The sequence below is a fragment of the Carassius auratus genome, chromosome 24, assembly GCF_003368295.1.
Source record: "Carassius auratus strain Wakin chromosome 24, ASM336829v1, whole genome shotgun sequence".
NCBI classification, from domain to species: Eukaryota; Metazoa; Chordata; class Actinopteri; order Cypriniformes; family Cyprinidae; genus Carassius; species Carassius auratus.
This window is the reverse complement of record NC_039266.1, coordinates 20,795,463-20,815,694: the sequence shown is the minus strand read 5'-3', so window position 1 is coordinate 20,815,694 and position 20,232 is coordinate 20,795,463. Positions and strand designations below refer to the sequence as shown.

Sequence of the window (20,232 nt, the reverse complement as noted above, 5' to 3'; positions counted from 1 at the left end):
AGGTTTGGGATTGGTAAGATTTTATTTTAGTTTAAGTTTACTATCTTATTCATTTATTTTAGTTTAGAAAGAAAGAATGATATATATATATATATATATATATATATATATATATATATATATATATATTCATTCAGTAAGAATGATTTACGCTGTTCAAATGTGAATTAAAAATAAAAATATAAAATTAATTCATAAGCTAAATAGGTACTAAAAAATAAAATGGCACATATTTACTAAAACTTTCTAAAATGACATGCTGAATTTATAAAAATAAAAAAAACTCAAAATAATAAATAATTTTATATGAATATAATATATAGAAATTTATTTTTACAAACATACTCACTTTAGTTCACCTTACACCAGTGCACTAAAGCTGTTCTGGTCAGGTGTTGTGAAAGTTGTGACACAAAATGTCAACATACCACAAGAAACAGCCCAAGACGGGCTTCTGGAAATCTGCAAACTTTCTCTAAAGCAATCTTGTTTTCTTCCTGGAGTCGAACACACTCGGCTGATGTTGATATTTTAAGCTCCTGTGTGGTTTCAGCTGAATGGAAACAGTGTTTCAGCCGGTCTGAGTGAGACTCAAACACATGCAGAAGACAAGCTGTGAAACATGACTCCATCACGCAGCAGCCATCTGGAATATCTGCGTCAGCCTCTCGCATTGCTCCATGCATTTACAGGATTACTTAAAAACATTTATCTCTTTAGAATCTTTTCTCATTTTTATTTGGTTTACCATTTAAAATTCAATGGCATTGCTGAGATGGATCTGCACCCTGGAAACCAGACAAGAGTTTAATCAAAACAGTCTAATGAGACATGAATGAGTCAATGTGCCATTTATTTCAAAAGTATTTAATGTCAGTGTTTAATTAACCAACAATAAACAAATCCACTTAAAAAAAAAAAAAACTGGTCACAGGTGAACCAACAAGATTCGTTTCACCCTTCAGTAAATATTAAAATGATAAAAATAAACAAAACAAAAAGCACCAACAGCAATTGAGGATGACACTTTAATATGAAGGCTTAGAAGCAATGGAAAAAGCAAACAAAGTTGAATGAACCCTTCATGCAACAGCCTCCAAGTAAATTATAGACGTAGAGGGTTGGCGAGATCCATTAATTCATTGTTCCAATCAGGTTTAGAGTATGAACAAACACTGAAAATAAAGGGTCACATTTATTTTGTGGTTCAGCTGTAGATTTAGTTCAATGGAGATACATTCGGTTTTGAATCTCAGTAGCATTTCTCACTTATGGGTTGTTTGTGTCATTATAATCACTGTAATGCAATTTAAAATAGCAAATAAACATCTTACTAACATTTATGATATTATAATGTGTCATTTAGCCTCCAATTATCACTTACGTTTTGGGCAAATCACTTCTAAAGTCTCTCAGTGTATCCTGCCTAAATATAAGATTCAGCACATTTTTATTCCAGTAAAAACACTAAACAAAAAAAAACAAGCTAGATTCATAGTCCCCTGTCTAGAGATTGACTCTTAGAAACAATGCTTTATGCAACATGTAGCGAGTCGGAGCGCTAGAGTGTGTGCGTTTATGTATGTAGATTTGTATTATGGGAATGTAGCTCAGTGTCAGTTTGTGATTCTTCATTTAAAGAGCATTTTCCCACCACATGGATGTGGAGGCTTTAGTGCAGCCTTGGACTTCTGGGTCACATTTGTATCCCACAGGGCAACAGTGCTTCATGTCTTCACAGCAGACTGCCTACGAATAAAAAGAGAGCAACAATCGGTTTAGGGTTTGCATGTTTTAGTCAAAACGTATCAGTAGTAATGATTTTACATATAATTGTATGCAGTATTCTGTAAACACAAATAAATAGTGGAAAATTCAGCAAAAAAAAAAAAAAACAGGTTATTTGTTAAATTTATGCAAACAAGTCAATGAATACACAGAAACAATCAGTAAACACAAGGAAAAAAAAAAATATATATTTTTTTTTTCCCCCAGTGAAAGTGATACTTCCTTTAGCAGGCACCACTAATAATAAAGCAGACATTAGAAAAAAAAAAAAAAAAAAAAAAAAAATCACCCAAATATCTCTAAGTGGCAGCCCTGATTTCTGTTACCTCTTTATATGGGCAGCAGGCCCATGTGGAGTCTGGTAGTCTACAGCAGCTCTGTGTCTTTGAGCAGCGTGTGGATGCATCACACAGCACCTCCTCTTCTGAACGCGTGTCAGTGTGTGTCTGAGGAACACTGTGCAAACCGGACGCTTTTACACAGGTCCCAAATTCGAGGTCGCAGGTATAGCCCTGTGGACAGCAGTGCTCGTGATCCTCACAACACACCGCCTGCAGACAGAAAACACACACCCCGAGCGACTCAAAACAAATTCAGAAAAACCATCCACAAGAACAGAACGAGACACGTAACTGCATTAAATAAAAAAAAAAAAAAAAAAAAGACTCACCTTGACAAGAGGGCAATAGCCCCACTGCCCTGTGGGTAATTTACAACAGGTAGAACCAGATGCACAGCTGGTCGTCGAGTCGCACTTCACATCTTCAGCTCCAAACGTCACCTCGGACCCCTTCAGGACCCTGGCCTCTTGTTTTGTGAACCAAGGGATCTCATGGTAGACTTTAGAGCAAGACGTTTTCTTCTCATTGCATGTGTAGCCTTTAGGACAGCAGTGATCTCCATCCTTACAACACACCGCCTTCAAAGAGAGGATAGGACAGAGCGTGAGAACTGCATTCATAATGGAGCACTATAGACGCCCTACTACTGCTTTGCATGTAAAACAATACTCATTAGGCACCAAAAATGGGAATGTGCTACATTGTTACACATTTTATTCAGCAGTTATCATAGGATTAAGATACACTTATAAAATAAAAACAATCCAGTTTTACCAATAAGCATGTTTATGTTAAAATGAGAAAAAGAAAAAATGTACTTGTGGCAGAGGGCAGCAGCCCCATTTTCCAGATGAGAGTCTGCAGCAGGTGGAACCATCAGGGCATGAAGACGTCTCATCACATTTCTGAATGGATGAAGCTACTGGAAAGCTGGACACCTTTGCCATCCAGGGTACAGACTCTGAAAGGTCAGCAGGGTCATCACAGGTGCCCGCTGCGAGGTTACACACCGTGTCCTCCGGACAGCAGTGGGTATGGTCCTCACAACACACCGCCTGGAGAGGAGGACAACATTACTCCAAACACTATTTTAAGGTTTCCCTCCTATAATAAATGGAAGATTTGAGCTCAAGAATGTTTGTTGGGGGCTGGGTCTTCACATGCATTAATGACACTGGGCCACAATCAACCCGAAACGGTTTTAAAATAAAGCTGACAGTTTGAATACCTTTGGTAAAGGGCAGCAAGCCCAGGTGCCATCTTGTCTTTTACAGCAGGTGGTACCACTGGCGCACGCTACCGTTTCATTACAGGGAACTACCGTTTCTGCAGACAGAAAGAGCAATAAAAAGAGGGGAGTAATGCATATTCTATGTATTGAACCAAGCGGGCAAAACTTTACATTTCAACACAGATGATGGATGCCATATTACAGAATGGTTGGCGCTTTAATTGCACAAAGATAAAAACAAATGGGTGTTGTTTACCTTTCTGCTTCAGGGAACTGGCTGGGATCTTAGTGGCCATTTTTACCATGGCGCCATTGGCTGACACACACGTACTATGAGCAAGGTCACAAGTTGTGGCCTCTGGGCAGCAGTGCACATGATCAGAACAACACACAGCCTAAAGTAAAAAAAAAAAAATTGGTTTTCAATTCACTCTTACAGTGAGCAAAATGCATGCAAACCACAGGGTAACCATAAGATACAAACCTACAGAAAAATGATTAAAAATATACATGTATGAAGCACCTTTGGCATCGGGCAGCATCCGTAACTTCCGGTATCTAGTTTACAGCATGTGGTATCATCCGGACATGTGGAAATCTCATCTGGACAGATCACTGCCCACATAAACACACAGAACCCACAGGTGTCAGTTTCAACAAAGAAACTTGGTGAATAATGAATAGAAGTCAATAATACATAAAATAGGGCTCATGGATCAAAACTTACAATCTCTAATATGACTGGAGTCTTTAGGTGGAGATACTGCAATTACATAAATACAACAGCAAATCAAAATGATTTCTGAAGGATCACGTGACACTGAAGACTGGAGTAATGATGCTGAAAATTCAGCTTTGCATCACAGGAATAAGTTACACTTAATCTATTCAAATAGAATATGGTTCTTCCAAATTGCAATAATTTCACAATATTACTGTATCAAATAAATGCAGCCTCTGTGAGCAAGAGAGACTTGACAAGTGAAAACATTACAAAACCTTACCAACAACAAACTTTTAAAAGTTCCCATATGGAAGACAATGTGCATGATAAAGCATAACGCAAACTGTGAAACGGTCTTACCTGCTTTCCTATCTGATGGTGTCCTGCGACGGGCAGCGAACTTCCTCCAGAGTGGGGAGGGTCCGTATGTTGCAGACACACACTTTGAATGGATGAGGTCACATGTAGTTCCCTGAGGACAGCAGTGTTGCTTATCTTCACAGCACACAGCCTAAACACACGAAGAAAGACGAGTGTAAACACTACCATGCACATGTAACAACGTTTATGTTCAAACAGGTGATATACAGTACATCCTTCAAAGGACAGCAGCCCCAGCTCCCATCAGGCATCTGGCAGCAGGTGGTGTCATCGGGACACTCAGAGAACTGATCTGGACAAATTACTGCTTGCTTAAAAAAAAACAAAAAAAAAAAAAAAAAGGGGAAGATTGTTGCAATGCTGAATATTTGATCTAGGCTTATCTGGATTTGTGGCTGTGCAGGTATGCGTGTTACCTGCTTTGTGGCGACTTTTTCAACCCAGTCTAAAACGTGTGTCTTGTTCACACACTTGGAGTGTACCAAGTCGCACAGAGTGCCCTGATAACAGCAATGCAAGTGATCGGAGCAGCACTCTGCCTGCAAACACACATACAAACAGGAGTCATTAGAAATGAACAAGCACTGTGTTTAAAGAGCTTAGAGGAACAGTTCAGTAAAAAATAATTAATAAATTATTTTTTCATTGTAAAAATAATTCACAATATTTCCGTTTTTAATCGTATATTTAAAGAAATGCAGCCTTGTTGCACAATCTCTCTTACGTTGGGTAGTGGGCAGCAGCCGTATCCTCCTGATGGCATTTGACAACAGGTGTTTCCATCTTCACACATCCCTCCATCAGGACAAATCAGAGCACCACACACATTCAGACACCCACATAAAAACACGAGGACAACCGCAAGCACCTGAAAAACAAGTAATGGGTGTGAACTGAACTGGTTGTTTGACGGTTTTCATTTGCTGTGATCAAAAGATACAGCCGTATAGTAGCAAAGAACTTCAGAAGCCCAAGCTACAACGGTTTGCAAACACTTTAAATATATATATAATATAAATCTGTTTAAGTTATGATACATGGAGATCACGGAGGAATGTCTGGTAGAACTGGATGAAAATGGAATTTCCCTTGCTTTTTTTAAAACATTGTCTACTTCTGTGTCTTAGTCTGTTGACCTGCAGACATAAATGGATTGCAGCATTTGAACAAAGAGTTTCTTCAAAAGATGCACATTTCTGAACATGTCAATTTATTGAGCAATTCAAAAATAAACACTGCTGACAATCTCATGATATATTGAACTCAAGCATGTTTGATGAACAACTGCTTCAGCAGAATTTTGACTTGAAGAACGGTGTTAACATGGTAAAAGCACTGTTTGATTTCATATATTATTTGCAGTGCAGGCTTGTATCACAAGTGAAGAAATAATCAGCAAACTACTCACCATTCTGTGTGTGATTGTTGATCCACAAAACTAACTCTTTAAATTTCCAGCTGCAAACCCATGAAAGACTTTCTTGAGCTGTAACACAAAACATACACGCACACAATAAAATAAGTAAATTAATTAATAAATACATAAATAATGAAAAAAAATTAACATTGAATAAATACAATTATTTGTGGACTATATCACTTTGTGGCATCGATCAACGTAAAAAAAAAAAAAAAAACCTAGTTGATCACATTTATTCTTAATTTATAAAACCTGACAAGTGTATATCCACGAATGTCTTGTAATCGTGCAAAGCTTCGTTTTGTGTTAAATAAACAGTTAATATAGGCAGGAAGTCTGTTTTCTTTTTATCGATGATTGAAACCGCTTCTTGTTAATCAGATTTCTGTCATGTAACGTTTCCGACGGAAGCGCGTGACCGAAACCCTAAACAAAGACCTGTTTTATTACAAACAGGATGACATTAGTATAAAGAGAAAGAACTTACCGTGTTTTCACGATACCAGTGAAGATATCAGAGTAAAATTGGAACCGGTGGAGTGGATATATAACACTGCCCTCTGCTTCGACTTTTATTTGTCTGGCATTTTATCACGTGACCTGAGCGAGTCATGTGACACTCAATGAATCAGGCTTGTTTGTTTTCCTTTTTATTATTATTATTATTATTATTAAACATATTAACTTGAACGCCAACAGAGATGTAAATTAAGTCTAAAATGACAAATAGTTATGAAAACAATAAATATGAAGAATAAAAATTAAAACGTAAAATATATTTCTAACCTGAATATATAACTAATGAAATATTCGAAAATGATAAAATTAATAACAATATTATGCTCTAACCTGATGTCAGTTTTTACATGTATACACAGAACTGCACTACAGTTTAAAATCATTTATATAAAAAATGGTTTGGAGCCATACTATTTTATTTAATGCATGTTTATCTTTTCTATTAATTTTAATAAACCCAGGATGTCTGATGTTGGCTGGTTCAGAAAAGTAACCACTGAAAACTAACATTATTCAGTAAATATTGTTCTTATATAAGTGAATCTCACAAAAACTGTCAAGACATGCACAAAAACAACATAAACAAACTGTATTTATGTATTAGCCTGCAGATCACGTGTAAAAATTATATGTTACGAATAATAATAGCAGATAACATTTTTGGTGTGTTTTGATTATTTCAAAATTGATAATGATGATTTCAAATTCACGCGTGATCAGAATACACAGTGTAATCCTTTAATAAAAGTCTTTCTTCGGCACAACGGAAAATTTGACAATTGAGCTGCAATGCACAGAGTTAAAGGAAAACTTTTTGTACACAAATTAAAAGTCAAAGCAGAAAACGTAACAGTTCGTAACCGTACATTTAAAGGTTTTGTAAAGGGCAATCCTGGGTTTTTTCTCCATGGTTTTGCTCCAGGATTTGGTTTGTTCTTGTCAGATGGGAATGCTTTGATCTTTTCCCCCTGAAAACAGTCGTCTCCTCCCCGTTCTCTCCTTCTTCTTGCTCCAGTCTTCCTCTCTTCACGAAGTGCTGGATCCTGGACTCCAAACTCTGGCAGCGCGGCCGGTCCAGAAGAGGCTGGTACTTCTTCTGCCTGGAGCCCTCCATGAGCCAGCACTGCAGAGATGTCATCTCTAAGAAAACAAACAAAGACAGTTTTACAGTAGTTTCTATGTGCTACTTTTTAGATAAACATCAGGCAGTGTGTTAGCATCTCAATCCAGACAATTTAGAAGTAGTTTCAGTATGAACACACACCTGTGGTTGTTTTCTGAAGGCCTTGGATCATGCCGAGCAGAACCTGGGTTTTCACTGCGTTCTGAACCCAGTGCTGGTGCAGAGAGTTCAGGACGTGGTTCTCCTCCTCCGGTTCATTCCTCCAATCCACACACTCGAAGTGACAGTCATACAACACCAAAGGGTAATCCACCGCCATACTATAAAACACAGACAGCTAGGATTAACAGTGACTATTTTAGTCAAGAAAATGAAAGTTCCTATAATTCTGAAGTCTAACGGAGCACTTAGCAGCTTCAAGTGGAATCCAGGATTAGAGGAGGAAAAACTGAAATAAAACTCACCTGTATTGAGGTTTCCTTGGGTTTTTCTCCACATCCAGCAGCTGCTCAATGATTTCCGGAGCTTCGAGTTTCTGTCCGATGAGCAGCAGCAAAGCCATCATGCAGCGAACCTGGAACAGCAAAGTTAGTGGTTACGTTTAGAATGCAGTACTAGCTACTACTGCTAAACACTTGATTTGTTTTAAATGGCAAGTTCACCTTGCTAACTTCAACAAAATATAAATGATGGTCCTTAACTTGCCGAGACAGTTTCGACAAGATTATTGACTACTACTGAAGACATCATTTCAACTGATTTATAAATATCAACTGTTTTGACTGTACCTAATAATATTTGAAAATGTATTTTAATCTATGGTCACGCCTGCGTTCTGTTAAAAAATAACTATTAGAATCAAAATAATTCCATTTATTAAATAGTTTTATGTTCAGGCTTTAAGGTTTTATTAATTTACTTGACTCTTCCAAGGAATTTTTATTATAGCTAACTATAACTACAACCAGGACAAAGCATTTCGGTTAAATTATATGTAAACTGAAATAAAATAAAATACTTATTTTATGTCAGCGAATTGCTAAGCAGATATTTCTCATTTTTATTTAGTTTTGCTTAATGTATATAAAAAACTGAAATATATAATTAAAAGGGTAACCAATACAAGGCTTAACTTATTAAGAAACAAAACCGGTAGGTTTCATTTACAGTATTAACATTAATTAACTTTATAAGTTAACATAAACTAACAATGAAAAATACTTCAACAGCATTTATTAAATTTAGACCATGTTAGGTTCAATATCTACTAATACATTATTAAAATTCAGAACTATATTTAATAACATTAGTTAACGCACTGTGTGAACTAACATGAACAAACTATTTCATTTTTACTGACATTTACGAAGATTAATAAATGCTGTAAAAATGTCACTCACTGTTAGTTCATGTTAGCTAATATTAACAAATGAAACCTTTTTGTAAAGTGTTACTACAACGCCAAAGAAGCCTAAATGAATAAAACATTAAATATTAATATAATAACTCTGAAAATGGAAAATATTAAATATAACATATTCAAACCATTAATAAAAACTCTAATAGAATCTCAATGATACGTCAATACTGTTTCCAGTTCAAATACTTAAACTTAGAACCCGAGACAGTGGGATTTCTAGTTCTTCAAAGGAAAAAACTTCTTAAATCTTACATTTCTAGTAGTTTTGGCTCATTCTAAAGCTTGTTTTGTCTAATTTTACATAATAAGCCCTCTGAACGCCTCCAGTTTGAGACGAGGTCCTCACCTGGTGATAGAGGAAAGCAAGACCTTTGACCTGGAAGAAATAGAGTTCGTGTGGGTCATTAGGGCAGGTGGGGTTAAGTTGGGCCGGCTGGATGGATGCAGACAAGATGGTCCTTTGAAACTGCAAGACTCCATTACCTACATCCATCTTACAGATGTTCCTAAAATCATGTGTTCCCTCGTACCTGCAACCCCAGAGGAACAGAAGTATCCACTCAACTTAGAATGAAATGTTGTACATTATTCTTTAAGCAGACAGTATGTGTTGATGTTGTGATCTACTGACCGTTTAGCAGCCTCTGCCATGAGATCCACGTCTAAGTCTCCACGATGGAAGTAGTATCTGTATGTTCTGGACTGGCAGTCGAAGCGTGCACTGAAGCCAGTTTCTACAGGAGCCCACTGCAGGATCCTAATGTCCTGGGGCAGGACTCTATTTAATATCTTCACGTAAGGTAATTCTTCTGCAGAACCCTTGCCTTTGACCTCCACTCCAGCTGGGACAGTCACACCTAAACCTCCTCCATACTGTGTTGAACGCAGATCAATGGATATGACCTGGAGAAGAGAGTAAATATCAGGAATGCAAATGTATGACTATTCAGATCACAAAAAAAAAAAAAAAAACAGCACAAATGTAATGCCAAAATAAAGGCTAATTCTTATCATTATTAGTAACATATACACAATTCATCTCATACTTTTAGTTATAATCTAATTATCCTTTATTATTGTGTCAAATAACAGAAAATGTGTTTATATATTTGTGAATATCAAAAATCGATGACTTTACAAATTATTAAAACATGCATGACTGTTCAGATAAAAAAAAGCTTAGTATTACAACTTATTAAATATTATTATATTTTTTATTAAAATATTTAGAATTCTGAATAAATTCTGAATAAAATATTTATGAATGTATCAAATTAAATGATTGAAAATTGGTTCTAAATGTAGATGTAAGATGCAAAAGTAAATTCTAATGCTGTAAAATATCATTGATTACTTTTCTATTTTCCATTATTGTGGGAATGCTTGGAAATGTCATAACTCACAAAATTCGGTAAATGCAGATCACAGTACCTGAGAGAAAGCACTGACTCCTTTATCTGTGCGGCCGCAGCGGTGATAGTTGGAGGTCTGTCGGTCCTGGATCAGTTTAGTCTTCAGCAGTGCCTCAAAAAGCCGGGCTTCGACAGTGTTGTCTGTGTTTTCCTGGACAGCGAAACCCTGATATTCCCAGCCGAGGTATGCCAGCCGCAGTGCCACATGTCTGCGAGGATGGACAGAGAAGTCAAAGGGCCTCTCTGCTCCTCGTTTCTTCTGTTTGGATCTGTTCTCCTCACCTTCCTGATGTTTCAAGCTCTCTGTCTGGTGACTGGTTGATGTTTCAGTCCTCTCCTCTCTCTTAGCTCCATCTCTCTCCACTTTCAGCTGAGCTTTCAGTCTTTCCACCTCCTCTTCCAGAGCTTTCACACGAGCCAGCAGAACTTCTTCTGACATGGCTATAACAAACACAGATCTGTGAAACAAATAACAGAGAGGGCCATATAACAGCTTCGCATTATAAACAAATACGTGTGTGTGTGTATGAATGCAGTTCTTGCACACTTTAACTCTAAACAGAGATATGTGCAATACAAATCATTTTGTCATAATAATAGCTCCATAGTTCTCCTGTAGACTAGAGGTGTTTAGTGTGCAAATTACCACGTGTTTGCTTCCTATCAGCTTTCTGTGCTTCTTAATCATTTAATAAAACATAGCTTATAAAACTACAAACATATTTTAATTTAACTATACTCACATCCTTCTCGAAGCTGCATTAAAATGCGAAATGATCAATTCTGAACAGTAACTTTTAAACGCAACACAATCTATTGGCTTCCGTGAGGCCACCCTTCAAAATAAAAGTCCTAACATATTTACAATGACTCGAAGCGCTGATTATTATTCTCCATTATTTAAAATAAACAAACAAAAAAAAGCATAAATAGTAATGCATGAATGTTAATGGAAAATAAAAGTATTGTAATTTTGCTGTTGTTGATTTAACAGTTTATTACATAATGTAAATGTAATTATACACAATAATAATAATAATAATAATAATAATAATAATAATAATAATAATAATAATAATAATAATTTATCATTAAGATTAGATTTTTTTTATAATTTATTATATATTGAATTTATTTTAAATATGTGTCAATCAGAGTGGGTAAACTTGTCACATTCGCCTTTGGCTTTCTTACTACTTTTTATAAAGATGTTTGATTTATTGTAATAAAAAAGTACATTATATACAACCCACTTGAACGGGAAAGTGAAATAATAATAGTTCAAGTTCAAGTTCAAGTTCAGTTTATTTGTATAGCGCATTTACAACAGCCTCCTGGCTGACCAAAGTGCTTTACATAAGAGCAAGAATATTGCATATACATAAGAAAAATAAAAAAATAAAATAAATAAAAAATAAAATAGACCAGACAAAAATTTAAAACCACCCATTTCAAAATGTAGCATAACACAGTAGTCAGTACACTAAGGAGAATAATAATAATAATAGTCCTCTCTTTGATGACAGTTTTACATTTCCTCATAATTTTCTTCCTGAAAAACAGTGCGGTTATGTTTAATCTGTAGATAGCAGTTGTTTATATCATTATATAGATATCACACATCGAATAGAATGGGATCATGTGATGAATACAACCAAGTTTCCCCCTTGTCTTTCAATCTCGAGTTCTAATTGGCTATAGCTCCTCAAAGGCCCTTCAGACTGTCTCGTGATTGGTCACCTGCTTTTCCATTGACACACATTACTTCCTGCTCACGCGAAGAAAATCAATAGTAGAAAAGTTGATATTTTTTAACTTTACATCTGGAGCACCGATGCCGCTCACGTCACAGATGTCAAAATGATACATTGTATCCGCAGCGCGCTTCTCGCGCTTTTATTTGTTACATTGTTGCAGTGGGTCTGCAGCGACTTTCAGACTCTCGCGCATCTGAGAGCGAAAGCCAGCGAAAAAACTCAGTCCAGAGCTGTGGTGGATCTGCTCAGGCGACTGCTGGGAAACAGATCTCGGGATTTCATCGTGTCAGTCAACAGGACTCTGTCTAACGACACTCTAGACGTGTGTGAGCTGCGATCCGCGAAGAACAACAAGATCCTGGCGGTGGGCAGCACGGGGGTCGCGGTGGCCACCGGTATATACAACTATCTCAAATACTTCTGCAACTGTCATGTGTCCTGGTCTGGAGATCAGTTAAATATCCCCCGACCCCTGCCTGCTCTCACCGGCGTCCTGCGCATCAATACACCGCACAGGTAAACAGCCTTATAACAATTTAATTCAGCAAAACACTTTTATTCATTGATACTGTTTGACATTTTCAGTTATTAGAGTCAATAAATCGTAAGTAAAACCTATAGACTTATAATCCTTGAAAGATTCTTATGAATATTTGAAAGTTTCAAAACATAAAACATAAAAATATTTTTGTTTAGCAACTTAAATGTTATAAGTCACTATCCCATTGGTAAATTACATGATAGATTGCAAGCATAAAGCAATGCAAATTTATGTTCATTACGTTCATCTTACATTTTTAAATGATACAACTTGTTTTAGAATGTTCAGAGAAGTATTATTTACATTATTTTTCCAAATTTAAATAGAATGTTCCCTTAAAGGGATAGTTAACCCACTATCCACCCTTGTGTCATTCCAAAACCACAAGACCTTTGTTCATCTTCAGAAAACAAATTGAGATTTTTTTGATGAAATCCCAGAGCTCTCTGACCCTCCATAGACAGCAACCTAAGTGCAATGTTTTCATTTATAGAAATAAATAGATATAATTTTCCATTTGAAATATAAAAAAAAAAAAAAACTAATTGAGATATTTTTGATGAAATCCCAGAGCTCTCTGACCCTCCATAGACCGCAACCTAAATGCAATGTTTTCATTTATATAAATAAATAGATAAATGTTTCCATTTAAAATATTTTTTCAAATGTTTTAATTTAATTTAAGAAATGATCAGTTACTGAAAAATCTGCACTGGCCAACCACAATTAATATACTGTGTATTAAGTAAAATAATTTCAAAACAGACTTGCATTTTATGTCTCTTAGCGCAGATATAAAACAAAATACTATAAACTAGTATCACTAGTTTTCTCAGTGTGATTTAGTTGAACTGTTTTTATGTGTTTTGTTGAGATGAGAGCAACTATAATCATCATTTTAACATGACAAATGCACACTTTAGTGGCTGTCTAGATAAGATTGTCTCTGTCTTTTCCTTTCATTTAATATTTCTTATGTTTCTGCATGCAACTCATCATTCTGTGAGCCATTGTTTTGGGGTTTTTCTGCATGTTCTTGTGTAGCTCCAATCATGAGAGCGTGTTGTGTGTGATTTGAAAGACAATGAAAAAAGCAGCATTGCTGATAATCACCAATATTAATGTGGATGTTTTGTTGTAGCCAGACATTTTTTGGTTGTTTTGTTGCGTGTTGGTCTTATTAGTTCTGCATGAGCTGGCCTGTACTATGTCACTGTCAGAGACGCCGGTGGATGGTGAATTCCAAACAATGTAAACATGATGTTATGAATGAGGTCATGCTCATTACAGCTCCAAAACAGAAAATAGTATTCATTGCCAAGTGTGTCACATGTTGGAGATGTGGTGGTTAATGTGTGGAGGACCTACTGCAGCAAATTAATTTCATTTGGTGTTTGTGTAACTCTAGGTTCAGGTACTATCAGAACGTGTGTACCCAGAGCTACTCCTCCGTGTGGTGGGATTGGCCCAGATGGCAAAGGGAGATTGATTGGATGGCACTGAATGGCATAAATCTTCCTCTGGCGTTCACTGGACAGGAGGTGATATGGCAGGAGGTGAGAGGATTTCTTTAAAAATGGCTGGTCACATATAATTGAAGATGTTCAAGTGTATGTTGTGTTTTATGCTTTTTTTTTCCTGATGTACTGTAGGTTTATCTGTCTCTCGGTCTGAACCAGACCGAGCTGGATCACTTCTTCACAGGTCCGGCTTTCCTAGCGTGGAACCGCATGGGAAACCTGTTTCAGTGGGGAGGACCGCTTCCTCCGTCTTGGCATGTCAAACAGCTCTACCTGCAGGTATTGAACAGTCTTTTGATAAAATGAAATTCCTGAAAAAAATTAATCGTAGAAATGTGGTATTTTCTTGCCAAGTGGTCAGAGTTAGGATTTTTTCCCTTTTTTTTCTTTTATTTCTAAGAACAATCTTGAACATGCATCACAAAAAAAATATTCTGTATGACAAACAATATACAAAATTAATATATAAAGAAGAAAGTAAATTGTTGTTAATAATAATTATAGTAACTTTCTTTTTATCATATTCAAATGTAAAAATGGATCGTTACTGGACTAATATAGCCCAAAGTGATCATAGAGGATTTTAACCTGGCAAGTGATAAAACCGGCAAAGGGAGAGATATGAGTCATATGTGAAGGTCAGAATATTATAGGTGAGAATCTAAAATATCTAAGCCACATCTAGAGAACATCACAGAGACTTTGGCATACTTTGGCAGAGTCATGCTCAGAAAACTTAACAACTGCATAGTATCATGTTCCAGTCACCCACAATAGAAAGAGCAGAAATGCTATTAACAGAAAATAAAAAAATCTAGTTGTACATAGTCATGCGTTAAAATGTTCTTGCTAAAAACTATTAATTTTTTTTTTGCCATTTATTCCTCCAGTTTAAAATCCTGGACCGCATGAGATCTTTTGGGATGATACCTGTATTGCCTGCTTTTTCAGGAATCGTACCTGAAGGTATTACCAGGTAATATTTCTCAAATGTGTCTTCTATTTAACATAGATGTAAAATGTGAAATCATGAAAGTAGTGTTGGTTATCAAGTACATTTTTATGGCTTTTAAATTTCCTTATTATTTAAAGGGATACTTCCACCCCAAAATGAAAATGTATTCATTAATCACTTACCCCCAGGTCTTTCCAAATACATAAAAGCTTGTTCGTCTTCGGAGCACAATTTAAGATATTTTGAATGAAACCTGGGAGGCTTGTGACTGTCCCATAGTCTGCCAAGTAAAATAAACTTTCAAGGTCCAGAAAAATATGAAAGACGTCATCAGAATAGTCCATCTGCCATCAGTGGTTCAACTGTAACGTTATGAAGTGACAAGAATATTTTTTGTCCACAAATAAAAATAAAATAAAAAAGACTTTATTCAACACTTTGTCTCCTCCTCGTCTCAGTGTAGTGCCATTTTGGAGAACCTCTGAACACAAGCAGCATATATTCTGTGTCAGCTGCACTGCACAGATGCACCGTTTAATTCAAATCAAAGTGTAAATACACGTAGAAAACATATCCTTGCTGCTGACAGAATATGGTACACAGTTTGCATTCAGTGGATATTCTCCAAAATGGTGCTACGGTGATGTGGAGAGAAATAGAGACAAATTGTTGAATAAAGTCATTATTTTTGTTTTATTCAAGTACAAAAAGTATTCTCGTTGCTTCGTAACGTTATGGTTAAACCACTTATGGCAGGATGGATTATTCTGATGATGTCTTTGATACTTTTCTAGACCTTGACAGTGGTATTTACATTGCAGTCTATGGGACAGTAACAAGTCTTCTGGGTTTCATTTAAAATATCTTAAATTGTGTTGGCACAAAGACAAACAAGCTTTTATGTGATTGGAACAGCATGGGGGGTAAGTGATTAATGACAACGTTTTAATTTTGGGGTTGAGTAACCCTTTAAGGCCAGTGCAATGAAAATTTGCAAATAACACACAATTTCTATTTGTATTATTTATTTGAGAGTGAAGACAGGAATAATCCCATTTAACAATGCCTTTTTAGGTTGTTCCCCCAAGCAAATGTGACAAAGCTGAACCCCTGGAGCCATTTTAACTGCACCTACTCCTGCGCCTATGTGCTTGACCCACGCGACCCACTCTTCCAGCGAATAGGATCCCTCTTTTTGACCCAAGTCATTAAGGAGTTCGGAACAGACCACATTTACAACACAGACACCTTTAATGAAATGGCCCCAGCATCTTCGGATCCCACTTACCTGGCGTCTCTCAGCCGTGCTGTTTTTAATACTATGACTTCAGGTAACTATGACTTTGTTACCCCTTTTTATTTGGTCCGGGAAGTAACTATGATATTGTCCTAGATGTTGAAGTTGCTCATGTTTCTTCTGGGATTGCATTTGGTTTAGTTTTAAAACCCACAATTGACCCGCTTATTTTCTGGGGCACAGTTGGGGGTGGGATGAAGCATGGTGTCCTCACAACTGCTCACACAGATGCGTTGTGGTCTCATATTCTCTCCCTTTACTCTCTCTCTCTGGCAGTGGACCCTCAAGCAATTTGGCTGATGCAAGGCTGGTTATTTATCAGCGACCCTTCATTCTGGAAACCAGACCAGGTCAAGGCCCTGTTACACGGCGTCCCCCTGGGGCGCATGATTGTCCTGGATCTCTTTGCTGAATCCATGCCTGTCTACTCTTCAACAAACTCCTTCTACGGCCAGCCATTTATCTGGTGCATGCTGCACAACTTTGGAGGGAACAGTGGACTGTTTGGAACAGTGGAGAGCATAAATTCCGGCCCCTTTGATGCCATCCGCTTTCCGAATTCAACCCTAGTGGGATTGGGTTTGACCCCCGAAGGCATCGAACAGAATCCAGTCATTTACGAACTTATGAGTGAACTGGCCTGGCGCAAAGAACCCGTCAACCTTTCCAAATGGGTTTCGCTGTACGCCTTGCGGCGCTATGGAAGTATGAATGAGAATCTGACGGTGGCCTGGCAGCTCTTGTTTCATAGTGTGTACAACTGCACTCTTCCGCAATACAAGAACCACAACCGTAGTCCATTGGTACATCGGCCGTCCCTGCACATGCAAACGGACATTTGGTATGAACCAGCTGACTTCTACAAGGCGTGGAAGCTTCTGTTCCAAGCCGCGCCAGCGTTAGTGACTCTGGAAACCTTCAGGTACGATCTTGTGGACGTGACGCGTCAAGCGCTTCAGCTTCTTACAACGGAGTTCTACAAGGATATACGGAATGCTTTCCAGGTAAATCCAAACTTAACGGTTATATCAGTGATCTAGTGAACCGGGCTAGGGGTGGGCAATAAGACCAAAAGCTTTTATCATAACATGAGTAGCCTAATTTTATTGCACCGTTAGTGATGCATATAATGATATTGTTATTTTTGCTTCAAATAAGGTCTTTATGATATGAAATTTGAAAACTCGTGAGAAAAAAATATGCAATATAGATGTGTGCATGTGCAGTAAACACTGGTAGGATAAAATGTCAGGACACCCACCCCTGTGCATTTGTGTTCATCCTGGGTCACAAACATGCACAGTGTGCATGATAGAAAACTGACTCTGTGTTTTACCAATATATTGGTATATGTTGATAATTTTCTTATTAATTTGGGTCTATTTTTCGACACTTGTGTCTATGTGCATCACAGGAAGACTCTTTTAATTGCAAGTTATTTAATTGCAGCTTTAAATGTATGATTACATACTCTAAGTTGTTTATATCCAAGTTCAAGTAGCTTTCAGATTCATGGGAATCACACCACAGTCCCATTGCAACCAAACTCGAGACCAGTTCCTACAGCTAGTCTTGGATTTGGTATCGGGGTAAATTGTATTATCAAATTTCCAAGCGAACTGTGCTCTGTTTCGAACTAAATCACTGGTGTGAAAGCCCCTGCCTTAATGACATTTTGTTTTAAGGGAAAATAAATGTCCATTGTCAACAGTGTACCAAAACAGCTTTTTGTTAGTTAACACAGTTGTTCCCGACCTTTGTCCTGGGGGCACCCCAACGCTGCATGTTTTGCATGTCTCCTTAATCAAACACACCTGATTCAACCCATCAGCTCATTAGTACAGAGTCCAAGACCTGAAATTTGTGTGTCAGAAAAAGGAGACATCCGAAACGTGTAGTTTTGGGGTGCCTCTAGGACCAGGGTTGGGAACCACTGAATTAAAGCACCAAATTCTCATGACCAACTTGAACCCATTGCGAAATTTGCTTGGGGAAATCTTTTGCCCTCATGCAAAATTCCCCAAATTATTGATTCCTATTACAATGATTGGATTTCGCCCATTAAAATTCATCAAACAATGGTAAATGTGACCGCACCTTTTATTGTTTACAAAATTACAGCTTTGAAATATTAATTTATTTGTATGATTCCCAGGCTCAAAGGCTTCCTGACCTCCTAACCGCTGGTGGCGTGCTTGTCTACGATCTCTTACCTGAACTGGACCACCTCCTTTCCAGCAACGAACACTTCCTTTTGGGAGTCTGGCTTGAACAGGCTCAGGCTCAGGGTGTGGATGAGCACGAGGCACAGCTGTATGATATAAACGCACGAAATCAGATCACCCTTTGGGGACCCGATGGCGAAATCTTGGACTATGCCAGCAAGGAGTGGGGCGGTCTAGTGGAAGACTATTATTTACAGCGCTGGGGCTTGTTTGTTAACACACTAGTGGAGTGTCTTGACAGAGGAAGACCCTTCAAACAAGACATCTTCAACCAGGCCGTGTTCCAGGTTGAGAAAGGGTTTGTCTACAACCAGAGGAAATATCCCTCCAAACCACTAGGGGACACATATGAGATTGCACTACGGATCTTCCTCAAATACTACCCATATGCTCTGAAAAGGCTAAAATGAAGGGAACTTGTTTCATCCATCTTGCATAAATTGTTTAACACGGTGGTCGACAATGGTCAAAAAACAGTTTGCATTTTATCTTCTCACTTTTCTTTTAAAATAATTGCCAAACTATCACGAGAGACTACTTGCAGAAACCTCTAAATGGTATATATGTCATGTAATGAGGTTTACTGCATTACGAATACGTTTTTGTGAAATGCAAAGTGTTTTAAGAATTGAAGCCTGAAACAACTTAAGTGCAAGTAAAATAAATGCAAGTATGGGATCTAGCAAGTTTAAAAAATGTAAGGACACTTTACATTCTCAGTAAGGGTTGTGATGGCAAGCATTAGCAATAGCAGGAAAACACTTCAGGAAAATCTTGCTGAGAAAATTTAATTCTATCGCCCCCTTGGTATTAATGATCTTGTAATGTGTTTTCCAAATTCTTTATGCATTTTATCATGTTTCTGCTGATGTTCCAGGTTTTTATGTATGTCAGATATACTGTATATACTTAATCTATTTTTCCACCCCTAAAGTGTGTGAAATGTAAAAATGTTGATGCAGCACAAAGACACTGTTTTACCATTGTCCCAGTCTAGATCTGTTGGACAAAACACTGCTGCTGAGATTTCAGAACGTTATCTTTTTTGTGTTTTTTCATTTACAAACTGAATGCAAACATATCTTTGAAATGATCCTGTGAATTACTGTACTAAGATTGAGTAGTTTAACTTGTTTTTTTGAGCTTATGGACTTTGTTTAGTCAGATTTTCAGTCTACAGTTTCTTGTTTAGTTAACCAGCACAAACAAAAATGATAGTCACTAAGACCTTGTAAAACAAAAGTTGCTGAAATTAAAAAGGTATTTTTTGTATTTTTGTCAGATAAAAGCTGTGCTTTTCATACTTGTTTAATTATCCCAATTAGAATTTAACCTGAAAAGTGGGTTTATTTCAGGAGTAAAAAAGGAGGAGTTTTTTAACTGTAGGCACAATACAAGAGACACTAATGTAAAATGTGTATAAATATGCTCATCATCGCAAAGATACTCAATTATTAAATAACATAAATCATTTACAATGATAAGTTTACAATGTTCGTGTTTGGCGACATAAGTTAACAGGGACGGAGGAATTGAAAGCAGCTATAAACTACATTTCCCATGATTCCTTATGGCAGG

General features: G+C 37.1%; 3 protein-coding genes across 5 annotated transcripts; 1 reads left to right on the top strand and 2 right to left on the bottom strand.

Moving 5' to 3' along the window:
- Positions 1-848: 848 nt before the first annotated feature.
- On the bottom strand, positions 849-6,508 carry LOC113042585 (granulins-like). The gene is made up of 14 exons (XM_026201546.1): positions 6,373-6,508; positions 5,874-5,951; positions 5,190-5,333; positions 4,882-5,004; positions 4,678-4,776; positions 4,445-4,595; positions 4,088-4,123; positions 3,884-3,975; positions 3,617-3,755; positions 3,358-3,455; positions 2,948-3,184; positions 2,459-2,707; positions 2,115-2,339; positions 849-1,749 (listed from the first exon to the last, which is right to left on the bottom strand). Exons 2-14 carry the CDS (start codon positions 5,874-5,876, stop codon positions 1,636-1,638), a joined length of 1,710 nt encoding a protein of 569 aa, XP_026057331.1. The 5' UTR covers positions 5,877-5,951; positions 6,373-6,508; the 3' UTR covers positions 849-1,635.
- Positions 6,509-7,120: 612 nt separating this feature from the next.
- On the bottom strand, positions 7,121-11,206 carry LOC113042592 (tRNA pseudouridine(38/39) synthase-like). 3 transcript variants are annotated; one of them, XM_026201558.1, is made up of 8 exons: positions 11,103-11,192; positions 10,379-10,800; positions 9,579-9,850; positions 9,294-9,477; positions 7,992-8,101; positions 7,669-7,847; positions 7,254-7,544; positions 7,124-7,222 (listed from the first exon to the last, which is right to left on the bottom strand). In XM_026201558.1, exons 1-7 carry the CDS (start codon positions 11,119-11,121, stop codon positions 7,273-7,275), a joined length of 1,458 nt encoding a protein of 485 aa, XP_026057343.1. In that variant the 5' UTR covers positions 11,122-11,192; the 3' UTR covers positions 7,124-7,222; positions 7,254-7,272. The 3 variants fall into 3 exon arrangements, with proteins under 3 accessions (XP_026057342.1, XP_026057343.1, XP_026057344.1); XM_026201557.1 differs by having other exon boundaries at positions 7,121-7,544; XM_026201559.1 differs by lacking the exon at positions 7,124-7,222 and having other exon boundaries at positions 7,273-7,544; positions 10,379-10,817; positions 11,103-11,206.
- An 898-nt stretch (positions 11,207-12,104) lies between these two features.
- LOC113042577 (alpha-N-acetylglucosaminidase-like) lies at positions 12,105-20,033 on the top strand. The gene is made up of 7 exons (XM_026201524.1): positions 12,105-12,632; positions 14,066-14,213; positions 14,310-14,456; positions 15,068-15,153; positions 16,207-16,463; positions 16,706-17,433; positions 18,585-20,033. Exons 1-7 carry the CDS (start codon positions 12,220-12,222, stop codon positions 19,062-19,064), a joined length of 2,259 nt encoding a protein of 752 aa, XP_026057309.1. The 5' UTR covers positions 12,105-12,219; the 3' UTR covers positions 19,065-20,033.
- The last annotated feature ends 199 nt before the right edge of the window (positions 20,034-20,232 follow it).

What these genes read in the sequence shown, in the direction of transcription:
- LOC113042592 (XM_026201557.1), bottom strand. An exon ending in TTGCTTTCCTCTATCACCAG is followed by an intron (nt 8,102 to 9,293) that starts GTGAGGACCTCG and finishes TTGCTGTTCCAG; the next exon opens with GTTCGCTGCATGATGGCTTT. An exon ending in CCTTCAGAAAACAACCACAG is followed by an intron (nt 7,545 to 7,668) that starts GTGTGTGTTCAT and finishes TTGTTTTCTTAG; the next exon opens with AGATGACATCTCTGCAGTGC.
- LOC113042585 (XM_026201546.1), bottom strand. An exon ending in GCTGCTGCCCACTACCCAAC is followed by an intron (nt 5,005 to 5,189) that starts GTAAGAGAGATT and finishes GTGTGTTTGCAG; the next exon opens with GCAGAGTGCTGCTCCGATCA. An exon ending in CTCCAGTCATATTAGAGATT is followed by an intron (nt 3,976 to 4,087) that starts GTAAGTTTTGAT and finishes TTATGTGGGCAG; the next exon opens with TGATCTGTCCAGATGAGATT.
- LOC113042577 (XM_026201524.1), top strand. Translation starts at nt 12,220, where the DNA reads ATGATACATTGTATCCGCAGCGCGCTTCTCGCGCTTTTATTTGTTACA. An exon ending in AGGAGGTGATATGGCAGGAG is followed by an intron (nt 14,214 to 14,309) that starts GTGAGAGGATTT and finishes GATGTACTGTAG; the next exon opens with GTTTATCTGTCTCTCGGTCT. An exon ending in GTACCTGAAGGTATTACCAG is followed by an intron (nt 15,154 to 16,206) that starts GTAATATTTCTC and finishes ATGCCTTTTTAG; the next exon opens with GTTGTTCCCCCAAGCAAATG.